The sequence below is a fragment of the Ictidomys tridecemlineatus genome, chromosome 2, assembly GCF_052094955.1.
Source record: "Ictidomys tridecemlineatus isolate mIctTri1 chromosome 2, mIctTri1.hap1, whole genome shotgun sequence".
In the NCBI taxonomy this organism is placed as follows: domain Eukaryota; kingdom Metazoa; phylum Chordata; class Mammalia; order Rodentia; family Sciuridae; genus Ictidomys; species Ictidomys tridecemlineatus.
This window is the reverse complement of record NC_135478.1, coordinates 141,048,898-141,074,570: the sequence shown is the minus strand read 5'-3', so window position 1 is coordinate 141,074,570 and position 25,673 is coordinate 141,048,898. Positions and strand designations below refer to the sequence as shown.

At 35.0% G+C, this 25,673-nt stretch overlaps 1 protein-coding gene across 4 annotated transcripts in view; it reads right to left on the bottom strand.

Annotated features, from left to right (window-relative positions):
• Dpy19l1 (dpy-19 like C-mannosyltransferase 1) overlaps window positions 1–25,673 on the bottom strand; it is a 94,990-nt gene that overhangs the window by 66,436 nt on the left and 2,881 nt on the right. For 3 of the 4 annotated variants that reach the window (XM_040291838.2, XM_040291839.2, XM_078039862.1), the window contains exons 2-6: window positions 9,368–9,392; window positions 8,652–8,739; window positions 4,450–4,587; window positions 3,398–3,518; window positions 2,283–2,376 (exon numbers count right to left, since the gene is read on the bottom strand). In XM_040291838.2, the coding sequence (XP_040147772.2) occupies window positions 2,283–2,376; window positions 3,398–3,518; window positions 4,450–4,587; window positions 8,652–8,739; window positions 9,368–9,392 (466 nt within the window). The remainder of the gene's footprint in view (window positions 1–2,282; window positions 2,377–3,397; window positions 3,519–4,449; window positions 4,588–8,651; window positions 8,740–9,367; window positions 9,393–25,673) is intronic. The other variant, XM_078039863.1, reaches the window with a different exon arrangement.

Sequence of the window (25,673 nt, the reverse complement as noted above, 5' to 3'; positions counted from 1 at the left end):
GATTAGGGTTAAGAAAAAGCCCACAAAGAGCAAAAGTAGAGCTGCAGACCAAGGTGGAGCATGAGAGTTGTGCAAAGATAGAAGAGGTCAAAAGCAGTCAAGTGGGAGTGAAATAAGCCCCAGCCCTTGACACTGTGAGAAGAATCAGAGGCAGCTATTTGGAAATACCCAAGTGCTCAAGTATCAGTCGATCCCTAACACCACCTTAAGCAGTAGTCTACAGGCAATAAAACTACAGTAAGAAATGAGAATTTACACTCTAAATCAATACACACAAATGTACACACACATATACATCAAACCAAAGTTCCTCTGATATCTATGCCATTAAATGTAATATATTCTACTATTCATATTTGTCTTCTTTCATTTTTCATGCTAAAAAAAAATTCAGGGTCCAATCAACTAAACTGGTTTTTAAAACTCTGTAACAGTTTGACAAGCTCTGTACTGGAGCACTCACTATGTGACTTTGGGAAAAGGAGAAAGTAAGGATACTGTGGGATCATAGCTCAGCCTGAATCCTGTTTCTCTACCAAATTTCTGATTTCCTTCACTAGTTTTGAATAGGTTTCAAACCATCCTGACACAAATGCTTCTGTTTCAGCACCCTCTCAAAAACATACATTCCAATAAAACTGGTCTGCTTTCCACATCCCAGATTTCCCATGTTTGCCTATCCCTGGGATGCCCTCCTCCTTAGAATTTATTTCCACCAATCCAAGTCCATCTGATTTCCAAGGTCAAGCTAAAGTAAGCCCTCCACATACAACAAATTTCTCTTTGCCTCTGAAATTCTAAAACTTCATCCTTTCTTACAGTCTATCTTCCACTCATACACACAACCTGCAGCTACCCTCATTTCCGATCCTGCCCCATTCCCGTGCAGAGTACAAACACAGTCTTTATAAAGAAACTACTTGATATATACTTTACATGGTGATTAACAAGTGAATATGGATCTCCCATACAAGGAAAAAACTGACTACCAATAAGAGTTGAGGTTCAAAGACCCAAGTCACCAAGAATCCCTCAACCCAATCAGAAACTTATATTCTCTTCAGCAGATACTTCACCTTCAGCCTTTGAAATGACAGTTATAACAAGCATCATAGGAAAACATGAATGTTTAATAAATTTTTTAAATTCTTCTTTCAATTAAGAAAGTAGAAATTTAGGAATAATACCATGTTTTATATTCTGACTTCTGTTAATTGAAATTTAATCTCCCAAATGTGATAAATGTATCTGTACAACAGATATGACAGCAAAATGAACGTATCCCATCAAATACCCCCCACTTTGGTTCATTATGATTCAAGCAGACTGGTCTATTGTCCCTCAAGTAAGCATCCTTTCCTGACTATCACCCTTCTTTTGATTATGATATTTTGTGTATCTCTTTTAAATTTTTTTTTATGTCATCTTTTAATCATACATTTTCATATCACTTTCCCCAATAAAATAATTAAAAAGACCTAAATCAGAAATATTAGCATCAAAGTGTCTTAAATCTATATTCAAATGTTTTAAGTTGATCTAGTAACTTCCTCACTTGATAAATATTTATAAAGAAACTGCTGTGTACTCAAAAGCTGAACTAGAAACAATAAACCTTTGAAGTACTAAACTGAAAGTGCCATGCTTCCAAAACAAAGAGGATAATGGGATAATAGTAGATTCAAATTCATTATCCTAAGTTGAAAATCATATACATACATATGTTTGCATTTCTGTACTACAAAGAATCAGCAAGCAGTAAGGAAAAAAATTCTAAAGATACTCTCAAGGTCAAATAGTTCAAACACATATGTACGATGTGACAAATTGTCAAAAAAAAACATAAAACCTTTAAAAACTTATCACTTTTAGTTTTAGAAATGCTGCTCAACTGTGAAGTAAATCAGGACAGAAATATTAAATATAATTATCTATACAGACTATACTTCTGTTTTAACACTAACGAAGTAAGGGCCATTTATATTGGATAGTAAGTAGTCTTTTCACTTACATTTTTCAAGAACAATACATACTGTTTAAGCTCAAATGCCTATAAATAGTTAAAATTTATCAAGTATCTCTATATGTTCTTTTTAAGCCTCTAAAACTATTTTAAGTGTGGTGAGCCAATAGTGAAATTATGCAAATATGAAATAATTTTATAACTACAACTACATATTTTAAGAATACTGCTATAAAATTGAATAAGTTATCAATGATTTCACTATTAACTAAACAACTATTTTTATTAATGCCTTATGAACATACTAAAATATTCTTACCTTAAATATGTGCCGTATATGAAGAATAATGCCATCATTAGTCCATTTAAAATAAAAATTACAGCAACATAAAAGCAAGCAGGATCTCCCAATCCTTTAAAAATAAACAAAACATATGTTCTAACCAAAATTACTTTATATGTCTAGCAATGTAAATTAAACTGCACTTATTTTGAAAATAGTTGCCAAATAAATGGTCTCCTTGGTTCCCACCTGAAAACATGATGTTAATAAAGACTAAAGATGAGAACAGTGTAGTGGGGATTTAAAATCAGGGTGGAAATCTTCTGATATGCCTCCTATCCAAGTGCAGAGTCTATGCCCTGTTTTTTTGTGTGTTTGTTTGCTTCTTTGTCTGTTTCTCTGTGTATGTATGTGTGTATGTGTGTGTGTGTATGTGTGTGTGTGTGTGTGTGTGTGTGTGTGTGTGTGTGTGTATGTGTGTTATTAGGGAATAAATCTAGGGCCTTACACATGCTAGATAAGTGCTTTACCTCTGAGCTATAGGCCCAGTCCTTTGCAAATTTCTATTTTAGGCACAGTCTTGCTAAATTGCATAGGGTGGTCTCAAAACTCGAAACTGTCCTGCCTAGGCCTTCCAAGTAGTGAGGATTAAAGAAATGCACCACTGCTCCCAGGTTAAACCCTATTTTTCAGTTTGTGTCAGGATGCAACAGAGTAAGGCATTAAGTAACACCAAGTGCCTTGTAAGGCTAGGGCATAAGAGGTCACACAGTGCCATCCTGGAGCCTAGAGTTACAATTAGGAAAAGCATGTCTACTATGAAGTATTTTGCTATAAAAAAAAAAAAAAAGCCCAAGGCACATGAAAGGCCCCAAGCAGGTGTCCTAGCTGAGCTCAACCTCATAGTCACCTCAGCCCAGGAGCCAGAACGTGGGTGAAGTAGGTTCCATTTAAGTCCACTTTCCCAGACACTTGAGTCTTACTAGTAGAGCCCCTGACATCAGGAGACAAATCAACCCTGTCTAGCCAGCCCAAATTTCTGACTTGCAGAATCTATAAGCATAATAAAATGGTTGTTATTTATATCATTAAATGTGGGACAAGCTTATTATGTTGCAATGATAACTGAGCAATATCAGAAAAAAACTTACCTTCACAACTTTCAATAGGACTGAGTCCTTCTCCTCTGGTAACTGTCCAACATATCTTGGTTTGAATACCAATCATGTCCATTATTTTGGTATAAATTCGGTACCAGCTGGCCAAGATAACCTATTTTTAAGAAAATAAACACATTATAAAAAATATTATACTAGAACAGTAATCCCAGCTACTTCAGAGGCTGAAGTAAGAAGTCACCAGTTTAAGGCCATCCTGGGGAACTTAGTGAGACCCTAGTTCAAAAATGGCTGTGGGTATAGCTGACCTCAGTGACCTCTGAGCTGTATCTCCAGAGCATTTGCCTAACATAGTATCACAAAAACACATAAAAAATCATGTACCATGCAATCCCATTTCTGAAAAGTCAGAACATACTCAAAAGCAATACTTTCATGAGAAAATACTAGAACTTGATAGTTATTTATTTGTTGTAACATTCATGTCCTCATTAATCTATTAACTAATTGATTTGGAGGCTGCTGCTGAGCAGAGACCCAGACAGACACAACCTTGCCATCCGGGTGCCTTCCAGCACATAATGAAGGCAGATATAAGGAAATGTGCTTCACAAGATGCTCCGGTTAAATCAATGAGGAAGTAAACCTCAGGCCCAGGAGAACGTTTAGGGATGTGTCAAATAAAAGCAGGGAGGGCAATGAGAGGCCAAAAATCATTCCTGATATCACTGCCTTCCTCCCTTACTTTCTGGGTATACAGACTCATGCCCACCCCGCCCTAAAAAAGTATGCTCAGTTAAATGAGGAACCCCTGAGAAGCATTATTTGGCAAAGACAAATAGAATCTAGATAGTTTTCACATTTTTCTAATCAATGCAATCAAAACAATAGTTCTCATAGAACCTGTTAAGGTTCTCCCAGATCAATAATGATCTGTTTCCCATATTCCTTCCAGAGATACACATTTTCTTTTTTAAAAAAATGAATAAAATTTAGTATATTAAATTAGATCTTAGATATAGAAACAGCATTTAATACCAAAAAAAGCAAAAAAAAAAAATCACAATTGGAAAAAAGTAACTTACCTCAGGGTAAAGATTGAACCTTTTTAATGTATTAATAACAAGAGGGTATTCAGTCAGTTTATCATTCATAATCATCCATACTCCATTCAAAAATGAGGGGGCTTCCACAATAGTCTTGAAGTAAGAATAATATAGCCCCTGAAATAAGGGTAGTAAGTTCCAGTTATAAAAAAGTACACAGTTATTATGTCTCCTCTTAGCCTAAAAAATGTTTCAAATACACTGTCTCTGAAAAAGAAAGCACTGCAGAAAGTGATGGCCACATTAATATTACAGGTTTCTGATCACTGATAAATTCTTAGTTTCAAAAAAAACTACATATTTTAGAATAACCGTCTTCATTAAAATAATTAAACACAAAATAGTTTCAAAATTTAAAATATATATATAAATAAAACTCTTAAAATATATATATAAATAAAAGTTTCAACACTTAAAAGATATATATAAATAAAACTCAGCATACTTGGTCTAAGAAAAGTCTATAATCCATATTAATATGTATTAGAAAAACCTAGCTTATGAACAGAGCAAGTGGCTTATTTTGAAGCTAACATTTTACCATGAACCAAGAAAAAATGCTTCGGCCTATTTATCTGAATCCCCCAAACAACATCAGTCATCTTTAGTCCAGATTTACATGCAAAAATGCAAATACACTGAGAAAGCTGCATAATGCTATTATGTATTAATTTCATTCACATGCCAAATAATTCTTTTAGATCATTTTCCCTCCTATCAATTCAGCATAAGGTAAGAACCCTGTGGGTCTGGGGATGGGGAGGGGTCCTGTTTTGACACAAATAATGGTTTAGTTTGACTTGCTACTTTGGAAACGTAGCACAGACAGAATAAAACATGGGACAAAAAATGTGAAAGTACTAGACACCAAGGGAGAGATCGAAGTGGCAATATAAAGGCAGATAAATACAAAATACAAATACCATATTCTAAACAGTTTTACCTATTAGCAGCTATCAAACTCAAAACTGGGTTTGGGCTCATAAACACTAAAGTGGTTTAACAACGTAGATATTTATTGAAAAAGAAAAATGTTCTTGATATTATAATGCTTTAGCTCTTTGTTTTTAAAATTAAATTTCCTACTGTACTGAGTTAAATAGTGACTCACAAAACTTCATGTCCACCAGAACCTAGGAATATAAGCTTACTTGGAAACAGGAATAGAAACTTACAGGAAACAGATGTAATCAACTTAAGATGAGATCATACTAGATTAAGATAAACTATAAATCCAATATAACCAGTATCTTTTTAAGAGGGAAATTTGCATATAGAGAGACAGGAAAAAGGGCCACATGAAGATGGAGGCAAAGACTGGAGTGACACATCAACAAGCCACAGAACACCAAGACTCCCAACAAACCACTAGATGCCAGGACACAAAGGGAGATACCCCCTACTGCCTTCAGAGAAAAGGTGGCCTGCCAATACCTTAACCTCCCACTTGTACAGAACTATAAAAAAATACAATTATGCTATTTTAAGCCATCTAATTTGATGTAATTTGTTATGGCAGCCCTAGAAAAGTACTACACTTACCTTGTTTTGTAGGTTTGATTTTAGTTTATTTAATCTTAAAACAAAAAATTTTACAGTCCTAAGAACCAAAATAAAAATAAAAGGAATTAACTATCAACTGGGACAAGAACTTCAAGTAGCTTTAAGATACAGCAATTTTACTCTACATCCTTAGTGGAATATTGCCTAAAGTCAAAACACATAATAAGAAATTCTTGAAAACTGAAAACTATTTTCAGTAATCAATTTTTCAAAAATATCTTCAGTATTATTATTCCTAATAAATGTGTAATTTGAAATTAAGATTCTCAGACTAAGCAAAAATGTAGAAATTTACTATCAAGTAATTAAAAATCATCTAAAATCTTATTTTAAATATAACATAAACTCACAATTTATTTTCATTTTTTAAAAATTTGTTTCTTAATTCTGTTTGCTAAAAAGATCTAGACACAATGGTCAATCTAGTAGGAATAAGTATTTTCAGTGCTGAGATGTGGTCTCTAAATACCATTTGCCATTAAAAGGAATTAGGGCTCTTTAGAAAAATTGGCTGAAGCCAGTTCTGGGGAGAAAACATTTTTCAGTACTTGAAAAAGTAAGGAAGATATGAGATACTAGTAAGGTCACATCAAGGGCATGCAGAGCCAAATGCAAATTTTTCACCAGCTATAGATAGCAAAATCTACAAAACATGTTAAAATCTATTAGATCATAAGGATACTGTAAGAAGGAACTCCACTATTCATGACTAAATGATACCAGAGAACCAACTCATCTTTCTAAAGAGTGGCAAATGAAAGAAAATAATTGCACATTTTCCTATCTTTCCACTAAAAAAAAATACCTCCCAGAGAATCCAAATAAGTATTCTGAGAAAGTTCTTCTTTATAAAATTACAGGGCATAAGTTCAAGAAAAAAGTAATAGAACAATCTCTGTTTGACATTACTAATGAGAAAACAGAACTAGACTGATAAGCTGGGTTTTAAGGAGGGACCAGCAAGACAATTCCTGAAACCACTAATTAAACTTAAAACTGCAAATTGGGCTGGGGATGTGGCTCAAGTGGTAGTGCACGCACTCGCCTGTCATGCGCGAGGAGCTGGGTTTGATCCTCAGCACCACATAAAGATGTTGTGTCCACCGAAAACTAAAAAATAAATATTAAAAAATTCTCTCTCTCTCTCTCTCTCGCTCTCTCTCTCTCTCTCTCTAAAAAAAATATATATATATATATATATTATACAAGACCACCTAGGAAGCATTTGTTCCAGAAAAAGAAGTTAAATCTTTGCCATGAAGATTTTAATTTATATAAAATCAATCAACAAATGTATGAAAAATTGTTCATCATCTCTAGCAATCAGAGAAATGCAAATCAAAACTACTCTAAGATATCATCTCACTCTAGTCAGAATGGCAGCTATTATGAAGACAAACAACAATAAGTGTTGGAGAGGATGTGGGGGAAAAGGTACACTCATACACTGCTGGTGGGACTGCAAATTGGTGCAGCCAATATGGAAAGCAGTATGGAGATTTCTTGGAAAATTCGGAATGGAACAACTATTTGACCCAGCTATCCCTCTCCTTGGTCTATACCCAAAGGACTTAAAAATAACATACTACAGGGACACAGCCACATCGATGTTTATAGCAGCACAATACACAATAGCTAAACTGTGGAACCAACCTAGATGCTCTTCAATAGATGAATGGATAAAAAAAAAATGTGGCATATATACACAATGAAATATTACTCAGCAATAAAAGAGAATAAAATCATGGCACTTGCAGGTGAATGGATGGAGTTAGAGAACTGAAGTTAGCCAATCCCAAAAAAACAAATGCCCAATGTTTTCTTTGATATAAGGAGGCTGATTCATAGTGGGGTAGGTAGAACATGGTAGGAAGAGAGGAACTCTAGACAGGGCAGAATGTGGGGGAGGGGGCTTGGGGTTAGAAATGATGGTGGAATGTGATGGACATTATTATCCAAAGTACATGTATGAAGACACAAACTAGTGTGAATACACTTTGTATAGAAACCAGAGATATAAAATATTGTGCTCTGTATGTGTATAATATAATAAGAATTGTAATGCATTCTGTTGTCACATATAAATAAAAAAATAATTAAAAAAAGACTTCAATCTATCAATTTTCAGAAAAATCAGAACAGAGAAACACAATAAACATATGAATTATTGTGAATAATTCTACAAAAAAAGTAATCTGAATTCAAAAAATAAATAGTCAAAAACAAAACAACAAAAAGTGAGAAGGGAAATTTATAGATTTTAAGTCTCAGGAGCTACATCAACTAAATGCAATATAGAGACATTGTTTGGATACTGATTCAAGCATACCAAGTGTTAAAAAGTGCCAGTCAAGTCATTTTAACAATGATTTATTTTGATGATATTAATTGTTCATTCACTTTTAACTGTGATAAAGTACAGCCCTGAGCCACACCCCGAATCCCTGAGGATACAGATGAAGGAAAAATGGCTGTGTTTTCAGTTGTTGAACAGTGGGCAGAAGAAAGTTCTCTAGTCTTTCTACTTTAAAATATTTTTGGGAAATTTTCTATGATAAAAAGCTTTAAATTTTTTAGATTCCTAAAGTACTACAATAAACCACCACCTGAAAACTAACCATTTCAGTGCGAAAAGCCATCTCCCTTTCCAATGTTGAGAGGTGAGAAAAATGACGATCATTTTCAAAGAGGTGTGTTATATGGCTCCTGGAAAAAAACAAAACAAAATAAGTGTTGAAGCTCACCCTCTGTATTATTTGTAAAAGTAACTCTAAAAGCAAAAATAAGAGTGTCTATAAACTTATAGATATATTTGTAATAAAACTGAAATACAATGGTGTCTATATTTTTTCACTCAGTATGCATTACATTTCTATTACAATTTGTCTCCACAAAAAAAGCACACCCAAACTAGATTTTAAAATTAAAATGAACCAGAACAATGGTATTTTAAGTCAAGCACAATAAAAACAAAGAGTAAACTGTAAATGTCATTGTGTTACCACTTCAGAAATGTATGATTAATAAAATTCATGTCTCTCTATCCAGAAGATTAAAAAAATTAATCTTCCTCTCAATATGAATACTATAATAATGTTAAGCAAAGTAGAGTCTCTAATATAGCTTCTTTAATAATGAATGTCCTTTTTATTAAAAAATTATATCATTCTGACCCTGACTTATCATTTAAACTACTTTTTTCAGACTACTGTTATTAGTAATAAATATTCACTCTTCTTATAATGAAATTTTTTCCTTTAAACATTTGGTAAATAGCTTTGGTAAGTTAAAAACATTTGCATAAAATATACCATTGGGGATAAAGCAATCTTACCAGTGCAACACGGCTGCAAAGGCAGCTGAAATAAAACAGAAATTGAAATTATTATTTTAACATAAGGAAATATTTTCATTTTATAGAGATACCCTTCAAAGACAAGCTTGCCAAATTTTGAGATGTGGAACTATTGGGACTAACCTTAGAGATTGGGAGAAGAATATTAGATCTTTAAAAGTACTGGGGCTAAGTTTAAAATACCAGCAGAAGGGATCAGAGGGGAATGAAGCATATATGCACAATTTTCATTCATTCATATATTTCAGCAAAATACATGAGAGCCTATCATTTGCCAAACACTACCTAGGAACCATAAGATGGAAACTATCAAGAATAGACCTGAAAGAAGAATAGAAGCAATAGGTGAGGGTAGCATAAAATAAAGAAATATGGTGGCTTGAGGGAACAAGACTGGAAGAAGTAGTAAAGGAGTAAGTATCACTTTTTATATACTATTACAATGTCAGAGTTTTGACAATAAGTCTTACTCCTGTTTTTCAACAAATACAAAGTGAAAGACGTAAAGGAGGGAGAAGGAGGTGGATTAAAAAAAAAGGAAGAATGAAAATATATGAGAGAAAAAGCTAACAACATCATCAATCTCACATGAGAATCAGTAGTTTGCTTTCTGTCCAAGTACAAAGAACATATTAAGATGAATCCAGACAACACCAATCAACTTTCTTATATAACAAGAACACCTGATTGCAGGTTCCTAATTAACAACTGCTCAGGACTCAAACTATGAAAATGTTCTTTGAAGTGAAAATTAAATGGCTCATATCATACTGCTTTATTTTTAAAGCAGTATTTTTTTATTGAAAAACTCATTTTGCCTTTAAGATATTAATGGTTACAAAAGACAGTTATTCTTTTTAATCATAGAAAATTATGAACATTTATCTTGGTTTGTCACTTAACTTTTTAAGTTACTGGGTATTTTATTCACTGAAATTTTAATTTTTTTTCTTTTAAAAAATAGATTTGTTGCCAAATCTACCATTTGCATCCTTTAAAGACTTGAGCTTTATTTTCTCAATGATTCAACTATTATTTTCTGAATGAGTCATTCTTCTTTCCTGAATGTAAATGATATCTTTTTCCTATAGAGGACTTGTAAAATAGACTTTGGTAATTCCTTTGAGTTTATGATTAGAATTTCATTTATAAATTAAATGAAGAAAAATTTACATTTTATTTAGTCTTCATATCCATAAACAGTGTATTACTTCAATTATTCAATTGCTTTTTAATTTTCCTTGAGGAAAACACTATCTACATAGTTAATCCAAGGGGAATACCTCTTATATGCAATTCTTGGAACTAGAAATGTTTCAAAGTTTGGATGTTTTCAGATTTTAGAATATTTTCATACACATAAAATATTGAAAACTTGGGGATGAAGCTAAAGTCTAAACATGAAATTTACTTAGATTTCATATATATCTTATACATGTAACCTGAAGGTAACCTAAGTACAACTGCATTTTGACTGACCAGTCTCATGAGGTCAGGTGTTCAATGTTTCACTTGTGGCATCATGTCAGCACCCAAAATGATTCTGATATTGGAACATTCCAGATTTAGGATTAGAGATTATCTATTCATATTTCCTAAGTGCTCCATTTCAACATTTTTTTGCTGCTAATATCCATGAAGTCTTTTTTCATATACTATTGGATATTACCTTTAATATATTTATTTTTGAAGAGTATTTATTTTGTAATGCAGAAGTTAGCTTATTTGTAAACTATTAATTCATAGGGTTCTTATTGTTTTCAATTCTCCAATTTAAACAATATTACTTGCAAATAATAATTTTTCTCCTAAACCATAATTTTACTATTAGCATCTTCTTCCCATTTGATAACAATAATAATAAACTTCTAGAATACTACTAAACAATTGTGGTAAAAGAAGGCATTCTTGACTTCAACAGACTTTAATAGCAATGCATTTCACATCGTGCCCTTAAGTTAACTTCCGACCTTCACAATTCTGGAATGAGAACTAGAACTTTTAAAGGTCATCATCCTTCTATATCCCTTTCAATTTTGTAGAATAATTTGAAGAGCACTGGCATTAGTTCTTCTTTAAAGGTCTGGTAGAATTTAGCTGGGAATCCATCTGCTCCTGGGTTTTTCATTGTTGAAAGGCTCTTTCTTAGTGCTTGTATCTTGTTGCTAGTTACTGGTTAGTTTAGGCTTTCTACACCCCCCTAACTCAATTTGGGCAGGTCATATGTGTCTAGAAATAGATTCATTTCTTCTAAGTTTTCCAATTTCTTAGAGTAAAAGTTTTCAAAATAGTCTCTAATGATCTTCTAGATTTCTGTCTATGGTGATCTCTCCATTTTGTCTCTAATTTTGTTAATCTGTGTCTTCTCTCTTTTGGTTAGTTTTCTTTTTTACTTTTTTTCCTAAATTTCATTGATTTTAGTTCTGATTTTGATTATTTCCTTCCTTCTATTGGTTATATAACTGGAATGTTCTTGTTTTCCTAGACCTCAGGATGTAATTGTTAGGTTGTTTATTTGGGATTTTTCTGATTTTCTTATGTAGGCAATTATAGCTACAAAATTTCCTCTTAGAACCACCATCATAGTGTCCCAATGGTTCTGGTATATTGTATCACTATTCTCATTTGATTGTTAAGAGTTTTTTAATTTCTCCTGATTTCATCTACTACCCATTCTTCATTCAAAAGTGCGCCATTCATCTCCCATTTGTTTATATAATTTCTGTAGGGATTTTTGGTGTTGATTTTTAATTTCACTTCATTACAATCAGATAAGATGCAAGAAATTGTATCATTTTTCAAATACTTGCTAAGAGTTACTTTGTTGCCTGGAATATTACCTTTTTGAAGAAGGTTCCAAGGGCAGCTGAGAAGATAGTATATTCGCCTTGTTGGATGAAATATTCTAGATGTCTCTTAAGGCCATTTGATTTAAAATGTTTTTACGTCCATACAGTCTTCCAAGTTGACATCTGGATGACCTATCTATTGGTGAGAGAGGTGTGTCACAGTCACCAGTATTATTATACTGGGGTCTGCTTGAGTGTTTCTGTAGGGTCTGTTTTATGTAACTAAGTGCACTAACATTTAGAACATAAACATTTATGCTTGTTATATCTTCTTGTTGATTGTTCCTGGTATTATCAGTATAAAATTACCTTCTTTGTCTCTTCTCATTCATTTTGATTTAAAGTCTGCTTTGTCGGATATGAGTAGTTACTACTGCTTGTTTTCAGGTTCTATTTGCATAGTATATCAATTTCCATTCTCTCACTTGCAGCCTGTAGCCATCTTTTCCTATAAGGTGAGTCTCAAACAACATACAGTTGAACCTTGTTTTTTAATCCATTCTACCTGCTTATATATTTAATTGGGAAGTTGAAACCATTCACATTCTATGTTATTATACAGAGTTGATTATTAATTCCTGCCAGTTTGACTTATTCCTAATATTTAATTTGGTCCGTTTCTCATTTGCTTAGCAATTCTTCAAATGAGATTTGATCACTAGTGGGCTCTGGGATTTGGGGTTTTTGTTTGTTTGTTTCTGTGTGAACGATTTAAGTGTTTTCTGAAGTGCTGGTTTAATAGTCATGAATTCTTTAAGTTTCTGCTTTTCTTGAAAAGTTTTTATTTCTTCTGTGATTCTAAAGGATAGCTGTCCTGAATATAGCAATCTTGGTTCCCAGTTATTTTCTTTTTTTTTTTTTTTATTTCTCTCTTTCCCCTCATTATTTTATTTCAGGATTTGGAACACATCATTCCCAGCCCTCCTGGCTTTTAGAGTTTTTGCTAAGAAATTGGAAGTAATTCTAATTGGATTGCCTCAAAAAGCAACCTGACCTTTTTCTCTTCAGGCATTTAAAATTCTGTTATCTTTCTGTAACTATAATGTGTCATGAAAAAAGTTGTTTTGCTCTTGTCTATTTGGGGTTCTAAATGTCTCCTGTATCTGGATGTCCAGCTCATTCTCAAGGTTTGAAACTTTTTTCTGTTATTATTTCCCTGAAGAGGTAATCCATGCCATTAGCTTGAATCTTACAACCCTCTTCGATTCCAATCATTGTTAACTTCGGTCTCTTAAGTTGTCCCAGAGTTCTTGTATATTCTGGTATTTCTTTTTTTATCATGTGAATTTTCAAAGTCAGCCACTTTGTCTTCCAGTTCTGAGATTTTGTCTTTGGCATGGTCTACTCTATTATGGAAACTTTCAGCAGAATATTTTATTTGATTTATTATGTCTTTTGCTTCCAAGATTTGTTTGTTTTTCAGAATCTCTAACTAATTGAATTTCTCATATCCTGTACTGACTTTCTCACTTCATTCAGTTGCTTTTGTGTTCTTTTCAAATTCATTATTTTTATAATCATTCTTTAAAATTCTTTCTGATATTTCATCCACTTCAGTATCTATGGAGTTGGCTATTGGCAAATTATAAACTTTAGAAGGCACTGTATTACCTTGATTTTTCATAGTCCTTGAATCTCTGTTTTTGTTTTACACATATCCTGGAATATTCTTCCACTCTTATGTGGGGGCCTTTTTAGAGTATAACCTCCTCCTAAGTGTTCTAGAGCGATCTAGATTAACATCCATCATAGTATGGTATCCACATCCTTTGTGTTAATTATGTTTTTGCTAAAGGAGTGAATATCCTTGAGTGGGATCTGAGAGACATCCTAGCTCTTCCTACTTAGAGGTCTGGCTATTAGTTTAGAGGTTTTTGACTCTTCTACTCTCTTTATTAAAATATCACTTTAGTCTAGTATGGTTAATTTGTGTATGTGCTGTCTTCTGAGTGGGATTAGTTCAGCAGTAGAGTCTCTGCCCTGTCAATTTATAGTGTCCTTGAAGATTCCCAGCACCTCACAGAAAAGGGGGAAATAAACATTAGTAACAACCAAAGCAAACAACATACAGCATTAAAACAAATACCCATTGCCTACTATGACATCTACAGCATTAATTACCACAAAAAGAAGAATGATCGGGTCAACAAATGCCAACAGCAAAACATAATCAATAGCTGTAAAGCAGACTTGGCACCAAGTATTAACTACGTCCTCCACAGTACTAATAATTGCAACAACATGAATGGGGGGCAGGAGTTATATAAATGAAACAGTTCTAAATGGCGGTAAAAATACAGTTCATTAAGAGGAAAAGATGTAATAATGTAATGTAAACCCCTCAGGTAAAATAGAATTTTGAAAATCCAATGTCAACAGAACAAATGTAAAAGAGACTGAGAAAATAATGGAACTATATATAAAGGAAAAGGAAAAGAAAGAAAAAAGTAAATTGAGAACAAGAAAATTTGACTATTAGAGAATAAAAGAAAGAGAAACAAACTACAGAACAAAAAACCCTAACCCTCAAAAGAAAAGAAAAAATAACTAATGTAAAAAATGCTAAAAATAAGAAAACAGAAATGAGTACATATATGTATATATATCCACAAACCAATCAGCACAGCAAGAACACCAAATTAAAAATAAAAGAAAAAAGGATTCTTAATGAAAAATGAGAATTGTCTCCACTAAGGCAGATAAAACTATCAATAAGGCTGGATGGTCACTGCCTATGCCCAACTGTCTTTTCCATTTTTTTTTTTTTTTTAGGCTATGTACAGCAAGAGAGTGTGCACACAAGCATGCATGCTCAAGCTAGAGCTATAGGTTGTTAACCCCTTTCTTTTTGTGTTGCTCACCCAGCTGCCAGTTGGAGTAGCCTAAAACTGAAGCTGTTTGAAACAGCTCTCACTTCTCTTCTCATCAGTGTAAGGCAGAGTACAATGGGAAATACTATAGACTGGAGTTTTTTCCAGACAAACCAGATCAATATACGTCTAAGGTGGGGCTGCTATAGAGTTCCAAGAAGGGAGCTCTGGAAGCTGGGGCTTAGGTCTAATCATGATTAGGAATTTTGTTGGGTGGTATCTGCAGTGGAGAGATTAGATCAATATACCTGGAGGGCTAGGCAGATGCTGATCTCTGCTGAGAGTCTGGATCTCAAAAGCCTCCCAAGAATTCTACTTCCTGGGCAGGGGAATCAGATCTCCACTAGTCTCATACACTCTGCTGCCCACAAATATGGCCTCCCCAGGCTTTGTCCCTAAGTATATTCACACCCACCTACTCAGTCTCCCAAACCTCTTCACCAGGTCATGTGAGTCACTGCACTCAGAGGGAAAGTAAGTTGGACTCCCCTCCTTATTTCTGACTTGAATTCCCCTGTGTACAATCCTTTCTGTGCCCATTTTACTCAATTTCTGCTAAGTATTTGCTAGGTCACAGGATAGGTGCTTGCCAGGGCAGTATGGTAATGTCTGCTACAATGTCCCAGGTTCCCACAGCAGCCAGTTACCATGTGGCCTCCTCAAGATGGTTCCCTTTTCAGTTCTCCACAGCCAGCTGTGAAATCATAGCACTTTTCAAACACCAGTTCACTGTGCAGCCTCTAGACCAGCTATGTTCAGGTTACAGGTTTTTCCAGGCCAAATCTGTCCATTGTATTTCTCTTTATTTTATCTCTCCCCTCTGTAGTAAACCAGGACCACTGTCATGGGCACAAGTCATGTACTCTTTCTTGTTCTTTGGTCAATGCACCCAAATTTCTGGGTTTCTAAGACACTGTAACTATCCAATATTGAATTTCAGTGACATTCCTCTTTCACCCACCTTACTGAGAAGCAACATTCCTGCTGCTTACATCCAAACCACAGAGCAACTGGAAATGCAGCCTTCTCAAATCTGCCTTCTTAAAGCTCCTTAGGTGAGGATTTGTAGTAGATAACCATAAGACAAATACAACAAAACAATGTGAACCTGGATCCAATGTGACAAGAGTTCCCATCATAAATACTGACTATATGGAATACAATAATAGCAATGTGCTAATGTTTATTGAGAGTCCACATATTATATACACAATATGTCACTCTCTCAGTGCTCTGTGAATATCAGGTAAAGAGTTTAGTCCGAGCTTACCAATCAGTAGGCCTTGAAGTTACAAGAGTAAGAGAGAAAGTCCCTAAGACCAGTAACCTCTTGTCTTTCAAAAAAAAAAAAAAAATCCATTTACCTTACTGTGCTATACAAGTATACTCAATTTCTATGTGTCATGATGTGAAAAGGACTGAGAAACACTGAACTAGTTTAAAAAAGGAAAAACAAGCAAGGTTCAGAGAAAACATCATTCAGCAACAATATAGAACTCCAGTACTCCAAACCCTAGTACTAACTAGAATGGAACTAAATAAAACCACAGACACTTAAGTATTTAATCCAGGGATATTTTTAAAACTCACAAGTGATTCAGATGTATAATCAAGGTTGATATTATTGACACAGAGAAAGCCTGGGACAAAATCTGGGTAATTTTTTACAAACTTCAATGTGAGAATTGGCTCCTTGCTATTCCAGGTATCCTGGAGCCTAAAAATAACTGCATTACCTGGGAGCTGGTTGGAACACAGGACTCAGGTCCCACTCCTCCTGACTTCCAACCTATATTTTAACAAGATCACCTGAGGTAATACATAACCACTTCTAAGAGTGATGTCTCAACACTGATACCATATTGGAATCCTCTCATAGCTTTACCTATTTCGAGATCTGACTGAGGGCTGATTCTAACATGGAACTGGAGGTAAGGTGAAAACACTGACGGCAGAGAGGCATGCTAAGACACATCCCTAAGGCCCACTCTCAATTAGAGATCCTAATTCTACAGATCACTCTAGGGTTCAGAAATCTACATTTTTAACAAACCCTCAGGTGATTTCATATAGTCCAGACTTTGAGATGTGGTATAGTTATAGCAGAAAAGTCAATAAGACGAACATGGTAACATTTCAGGTATGAGATAAGGAGGCCTGAATAGCAGTGACATGAGCTTAATTAGAAAAAGGCAAATATAAATTCAAAAGATAACTCTGAAGGAGAAACTGGCAAAACTTGACAGGTGAAAAGAAGGATTAAGAAAGGCAAAGAATTAAAATTATTTTTTTACTTCCCTGCTAAGAAAGTCATTTCTAAGAAGAAAAATTTCTTAGGTTTTATATGATTTATAACTTAATTAGCCTCTCAGAGTCTCATTTGCACAAAGCAAAAAATGTGGAATTTTTACTTGGTTATCTCTAATCCTAGCACTTAATGACCTTGAAGAATAACCTACAGCTTTGCAAACACTTTGGACTTCATACTCTCCAAAATAACTGCACAGTGTTTTTCTATTTTCTATTTTCATTTCCATCTTCCCCATCTCCAAACTACAAAGTGTTGACAGGTTGGGCCCTTTTAATTGGTTTTCTCTTTTGAAGTTGGGGAAAAATCCAATTTTGAATAGGAAAAGAAGCAATGAGTTCAATTTTCTAGTAGAGATATTGAGTCTCAAACCAAGAAGCAGAATTGCTTTTAAAATTTAGAGTCATGATTTGAAGAAACTACAGCTCTAGTAAGTTGGAGAGTTCAAGGTGGTCTACATGGTGATGGTTTTTAAGACTGATTTAAGTTAATCAGAGTCTCTGCCATATATTTGGCATGGAGCAAAACAGTGCTTATAAAGGGTTTTTAAAAAATTAGAAACTCTTAATTATAATAACAATGTCTCAACATCTGTTTATCAGTTGCAGTTTTCAAAGCACTTTCGCATATCAAGCAGAAATGATCCAGGAGTCCTTTTGAGACAAAAGTGGTTCTTATTTTCTCATGAGGCCCGCGGTCACATGACTGGAATGCAGTAAGGTCTGGAGAGAGCCCAGGGTTTCTTTCACTCCAAGCTCAGGCATGAAAATGTTGAGCACATTTAACCAAAAGGGTGCACTGCCACACAGCACACAAGGATGCCTTAGAAATCACAAAAACATAAAGTATTGAATGGTTTCTTTTAAAATGAGTATATGAAAACAGCAGAGAATTAAAAGTATGTATCACCACCCTAAACAGAACATAATTACGCTTCTAAAGAGAGAAATTTACAAAGTTGGTTTTCATATATTTAAATATTTATGTACAAATACTAAAGTAAGCAATGCTTAATGAAATTATTCAGTGTATGAGTTTTAAAAACAATAAATTCTAACTTCCTTCAAAAGTCTTTGCCTTATATAATGTGAAAATATTTCTAAATTGACAGAAATTAATAATCTCCATAAAGGATCTTCATCTTTCTTGTTGGAAAAAAAAATGCATTTCAGTGTGTGAAGAACAAATAGCTAGATAAAATATACAACCAAAATAATAATGATAGCTTCTTAAATACTTCTGAACATACAGATGGAAGCTGCAAAACTTTAGTAACCATGGGAAAAGTGTTGAAGCTTTGTCTCTTCACTAGAGGAAAAAATAAATCAACACACATGACATACATCCAGGCCCATCACATTCAAAGATTTTAACAAGTTCATTGCCTGTTACACCATTCCAATCTTAATATTACAAAGTCACTCCAAATTTCAAACTGTCCTTGGATATCACAGTGTCTTGCTTATCATTTAATTTGGATGATTACAAACATTGTGGCACTATTTTTACTCTGCTTTTATAGCATTGCCAAACTACCAACACAGTTTTTAAAAATCAGAATTTATTAGTTTTTAAAAGTTAATTATGAATTACAAAATGAAAACTAACAGGATCATAGGATAAAAAAATCAGAGTGATTCCCAAATGTGCAGAGCCAGCAAAACAATGCTCTTTTTAAGAGTTGTCAGGTCTTAGAGGACATATGAGGTCATCTTCCCATTAATGTGCCTTTGACTGTTGCCTAACACTTTAGATCTGAAATCCACAGTTCAACAGATGTGATTAACAAAGGCGAGAGATCTTAATCTCAATACCAAACTTAATCACAGGGAACTCATCAATGATATTGGGCTACTGACCTGGTCCTACTTTATTTCCCTGCAAGTAAAATTCTAGGCAGTAGACTTTAAGTTCTAGAATCTTATGAAATTTCCATGGACATCAAAGATAAGAAAAGAGTGAAAAACAAGGAGCAGGGTGCATTGGTGCATGCCTACGATTCAGGCTAAGGTAGGAAGACTGCAAGTTCAGGCCAACCTAGGCAACTTAGCAAGACCCAAGACCCAGTCTCAAAATAAAATTTTTAAAAGAACTTCAGGGCTTATATATATGTAAACTCTATATAGGGCAAAGAGGAAGGAGGGGAAGGGAGAGGGCATAGGGGTAGAAAAGAAGGTGGAATGTGATGGTCATCATTACCCTAAGTACATGTATAAGGTCAGGAAGGATGTGACTCTACTTTGTGTACAACCACAGATATGAAAAATTGTGCTCTATATGTGTAATACGAATTGTAATGCATTCTGCTGTCATATATAACTAAAAATTTTTTAAAGATATTAGTGCTACAGTATACTAATAGATAAAAAATAATCTCCATCTTTGAGCAGTACTATGAACTACCCTGAAACTTTGGTAAGTGATTTTTGGTAACAGTTATGCAGTTATGTTAACCCTCACTGCTATAATAAGCTAACATTACAAAATACCACCCAAGCATTCATCACGTGGTAGTAACAGTGCTGAAAACATACCTAAAAACTGGCTACTTTAGAAGGAAGTCAAACACAGGGAAAGAAGCCAAACAAACATGAAGGGACATAAACTGTTCATTTAAAAGTGCCCTCAGGGAAGAAAAATAATAAGGCTGAGAATATAAAAATAGGACTAAAGCACAAAAATATGCTACAATAGTTGTAGCATTATGTATTCTGAAAATTAATTCTGCCACTTTTTAAAAGTATTCCTATTAAATGAATCTTAATTGAATTATGAAGGGTCATCCATGAAGAACTAATCTTCTTTATGAGACTAAATAACAAAATAAAGTCTGGACCTAAAAATAGGTGTAATTTTACTACTTTTAATGATCCACAACCATCAAAAAGAGTAAAGAAAATTAGCAGATTCAAGCTGATGACAAATGATGAACTACCAATGTAAGAATTTACGACTAAACATACAAAGTCTCAAGCTACTCCACCTGTACATAGGTACACAGGTCTATAGTCTTGTGAAATGTAAATATCTCATTAACATGAACTTCAGGAGACATTAATACACCTAACATATTCATTAAAAGACATTCATACAACTTGACAGGATTGTTTAAAATGTTCAAATTTTAGTAACACCGAAACATATGTATATGCATAATTAAAATGTTATCTGCTTTCAGTCTTTATTGGCCAAAAGTTAACCACAAATTGAGAATACATCCTTCAATTTACACAAACTAAATTCAGCACATTTGTTATTTATGACTACTCATGAGCATCTCATATTCAGAAATCCTCAGACCAGAGCATCTTTTTAATAATAAAATATGGCATTTATACACAATGGAATATTACTCAGCACTAAAAAATAACAAGATCATGGCATTCGCAGGGAAATGGATGGCATTAGAGCAGATTATGCTAAGTGAAGTTAGCCAATCCCAAAAAAAAAACAAATGCCAAATGTCTTCTCTGATATAAGGGAGGTGACTCAAAATGGGGTAGGGAGGAAGAGCATGGGAAGAAGATTACCTCTAGATAGGGAAGAGAGGTGGGAGGGAAAGGGAGGGAGAAGGGGAATTGCATGGATGGTGGAAGGAGACCCTCATCGTTATACAAAATACATGTATGAAGATGTGAGGAAAAAAAGAATAGAGAAGTGATGGGAGGGGAGAGGAGGGTATGGGAGGAAAGGAAGGATAGTAGAATGAAATAGACACTATTATTACTGTGTGTATTATGTGACTACATGACCAATATGATTCTGCAACCTGTACACTCATAAAAATGAGAAATTATATCCCATCTGATTCAAATGTATGATATATCAAGGTCACTGTACTGTCCTGTGTAACTAATTAAAACAAATAAAAAATTTTAAAAATATGTTTAGGTGATGATAAATATTCTTTGTGTTAACCAAAGTCTATTTTGGGGGAAAAAAATTGTTCTAAGCATTGAAGAAATTCTCTAAAAAAATCTCAAATTTCCTCTTACTTGGTGGCCTTCCTGGGAAATTATTGATATGATGTCTATGTATTAAACACACACTCCTGCAGCTAATGCTCAGTTGTGTCCAAGTGTTTGTCTGAAAGCAAGCACAAGAAGATGCCTAGTGATCCCTGGGTCTCAGTTTCTTTAGCTTTTCTTGTTCCTTATTCCACTTAAAATAGCCTCTGTTTCCACTTCTTATTCTAGTACCTCTATGTACGATCCTCTTTCCTTATTCCCTCTGAAGAAGGAAGAAACAAGAAAACTAACACTTATGAGCATGAAATATTCCCAGAACTGAATGCTGGAGATTCATTTCTCACCCTAGACAAGATGAAGTCTAGGGTGAGAAATGAACAGCAGTTAAAAGAATAAACTCAGGAGCCAAACTGCCTGGCTTCAAATCCTGACCCTTCCACATAGGAGGGATGACCCTGGGCAAGTTAATTAACACCTATGCCTCAGATTCCCCTCTAATAAAATAAATATGGTAATCACAATGCCATGATGATTACTGATTTAACAGTGAAGTGAGTTAATCTAAAGCTCCAAGAACAAAATCTGGCACAGATCCCCTCATCAGTATAAGATGCTTTTCACGGGAATATTCATGAATTCAACTCCTATAAATTTGAATAGTACTGATTGGATAATAGTACTGTCTCTCCACTCAGACCATCTTTCTTATGTTCTACCACCTTACCTGACTTTCTCCTTGGACATCTCACAGTTGTCTCCAAAATAATACAACAAGATAAAATTCTAGCTCCTTTTCCTCAAACTTGTCTTCTCATCCACACCCCTAGTCTTTACTGTCTCTGTGAATACTACCATTATTTCCCCAATTATAGCAGCCAAAATTCTATTCATATCGCCTCCCTTTCCCTAAAACCAACACCAATTCATCAATAAGTTCCATCATTTCTACCTCCAAAATATACCTGAAAATCCACCCACTTCTCTCCCTCTCCACACACCTCCTTTGTCTGCACCAACAAATCCCACTGGGTCTCTAGAAGAACTTCCTCTCTGGCCTCTCAGCCTTCATGAAACCAAATATTGCCTCAAGCCATTTGTGAGTTTCTCAAGGTAAAAATGTAAACAGGTTACTCTTGTACAACACCCCTCAGTGGTATCCCACTGCCTTAGAGGTGTTAAGCTCCTTTTTGAGATCTGGTCCATGCACTACCTCCCTCTTCTTTCAACACACCTGTCCTTCCTTAGCACTTGCTGTCTGCTGCATCCACATGCTGTTCCTCTCAATCTCTGTTCAGCTAACATCTTTCCTTCCTGAAAGTCTCACCTTTAAAGCCACTTCCCCAGAGCCTTTCTTGTCCTTATTTAAAGTGAGTGTTTCCTGGCTTGGGGCTTTTGTTTGTTCTGTTTTCTCTTCAACTGCTTTTCTTTTTCCTCTCATGCCCTTACTACAATGAACAATTATCTTTTTTTTTTTTTTTTTTGGTCTACCTCCTCTTTCTAGGTTGTAAGTTCCACAAAGGTAAAAGCTACTGAGTCGTATAAATCTTATGCCCAACAACAAGCACCTGATGTAGCAGACATTCGATAATTGATGAATATGAATAAACCCACTGTCTATTTTACATATATTCTTGTTTTGTTAGAGGAAAAGTTTATTTGGGAGCTCATGGTTTCAGGTATCTTCAGTTCATAGCCAGCTCCGTTCCTCCAGGCTCAAGACATGATGATCAGGAAGCAGAGAGTGACTCCACTGCCTCATACAAAAGATACACCGAAAAGCATGCTCTCACTGCCCACTGTCCCAACCTGTCTACCAGCCACAGGCTACCTGCTTTCAGATACCACTCAGTCAATCCCTATCCGGGGATTAATTCACTAATTGGGGTAAGGCTCTCATAACCCAATCATTTCACCCCCCAATGTTCTTGCACTATCTCACACATGAACTTTTGGGGGACACCTAATATCTAAGCCATAACATTCCACCCCAGCCCCCAAAAGCTAATGCTCATCTCACAATGCAAAATACATTAAGTCCATTTTCAAGAGTCCCCATAGTCTCAACAGTTTCAAGATTGCCCAAGAGTCCAAATCCAAAGTCATCACTGAGACTCAAGGCAAACTCTTAAGTGTGAGCCCCTGTAAAAATCAAAAGCAAGTTACATATGTCCAGTATATATGATATTCTTTACTATAACCAGACAAAACTTTTATATCCCATTTTAAAGAAGAGGTAATTAAGAATGAGAAATATTAAGGGAGTATAGATGCACCTTCTATGTATAGAAACAGGATTCAAATGCAGGTCAGTATTGAAATGCCTGTGCTTCTTTCATCGTACCACACATCCCAGTTCCCAATACCTTGACCCAACTCTCTACCTCCATCCAGCTTCTTTCCTCTCGAGCAACTAAGAAGGCACGGTGCTCTCAAATGTTGTAAATAATAAAATCAGAGATTCTAAATGTTAATTTTGCCTCCTGGGGTATATTTGTCAATAGTTGGGAGGCATTTTGCTTGTCACGAGGAAGATACTAATGGCACTTAGTAGGCAGAAGCCAGAGATGTCTAAATATCCTGCCATGTATAGGACAGTCTCTCATATTAAGAAATTCAACCAAAAAGGTAAAACTGCAGAGGTTGTAAAGTCCTGACAATAAGAACTAGTTTAGAACAGAGGTGCAGTTGCTCCTGACCACAGGAACCAAGCAAGTAATGTGAATGAATCGCACAGGACAGATATGAGGGGGAAACACAGCTTTTATCATCTCTCTTTTCCATACTCGGGTTACCTTTATTATGTGTGTTTTATAAATGGCATTTTATTTTAGCCCCTCACCACAGACATGCTCCATGTGCATGTTTAACTTCTACATTTTTCACTTCCCCTCCTGAAACCCAGAGCCTTCTCTAGCTATCCCTCCCTCTTCCTTCTTCTAATAAGGGATGAGGGTACAAGAAATATATAGACATGTCAGATAACAAATGGCAACTGACAGCCACAGTTTAGGAAAAATAATAGAGATCAGAGAAAGCTATGGCAACTGGACTATCCATGTCCCCATGTAAAGAAGAATGTGGATTTATGTAGTTCTACCAGATTGCTGCCATGTAGGAACACCAGTTCAGTGACGCTCAGGACAGGCAAGACATTAAACTTTAAAAACCACTGATGTTTCTGTCCACCATCACATCCCAACCTCCATATTCAGCTTTAAGTGGTTTTATGTGTGTGGCTTGATCATCAGGGTATTTTAAAGTTTCCAGGTTACTTTAGTATATAGCTAAGATTGAAAATCACTGCTCTAGTGCAGGTCTCTCATTTTACCTGTGCATAAACCAAAGCTCAGAAAAGCTAAACTTTGCTCAGACACCCAAGAAGTTTAAATAGGCATAGAATCAGAAAATAAATAAAAGTTCTAGAAAGGCATTGTTTCAAACCATGGGTCATAACACTGGATCATGAAATCAACTTACTGGTTCATAAACAGCATTTTTTAAAATAGAAAATCGGGGTATACTGCACATTATAGAATCAACATTGTTACACAGAATTTGTGTTTTTAATATGTGCACATTGCTGGCTAGTCTCCATTCTCTTTCCTTCTCTGCTTTGTTCCCAGCCCCAGGAAGCTCACACTATATAGAGTGTTTCAGTAATGTTGGTTGGTTCTGCCAATAAACAGCACTAGTGGGAGACCAGAGTGTGGGAGCAGAGTGTTTGAATAGCGCTTCTTGGTGACCTTGCTCCCACAACCAGCTTTCACTAGGTATAGCTCCTGATGGAGACCCACTTCCCCTTCAGGTTGGAAGATGATTCCATGTTCCTATGGTTGACAGTCCCTGGGTGCCTTAATGGTGCCTTTATAGTGTCCCTAAACCTGCTCAAACTTCTTCTCTTTTTTTAAATTGGTACATCATGATTATATATCATAGTGGGATTCACTGCATATTTGTACATGCACATAACATTATTTGATCAATTTCATTCCCCAGTACCTCCCCTTTTCCTCCCCTAATCCCACTCCCATCTCCTTAATCTACCCTACTGGTCTCAAATCTGCTCATACTCTAAAAATAGTTCATTAAGTGTTTCCAGATAGACCACTGATATACATAAATAGATTAATAGTCACAAATATCTATCTACTTACTGGGTTGCATTTTCAGAGGTGGAAGCAAGTTTAACTTAACTGTATTATTTACTGTGGGCTGTACTTGAAAAAGTCTGGGAAATATTGTTAATGTTCTTTCTACATCACTGCCTTCTTTGGCTGATAACAGGAAGCT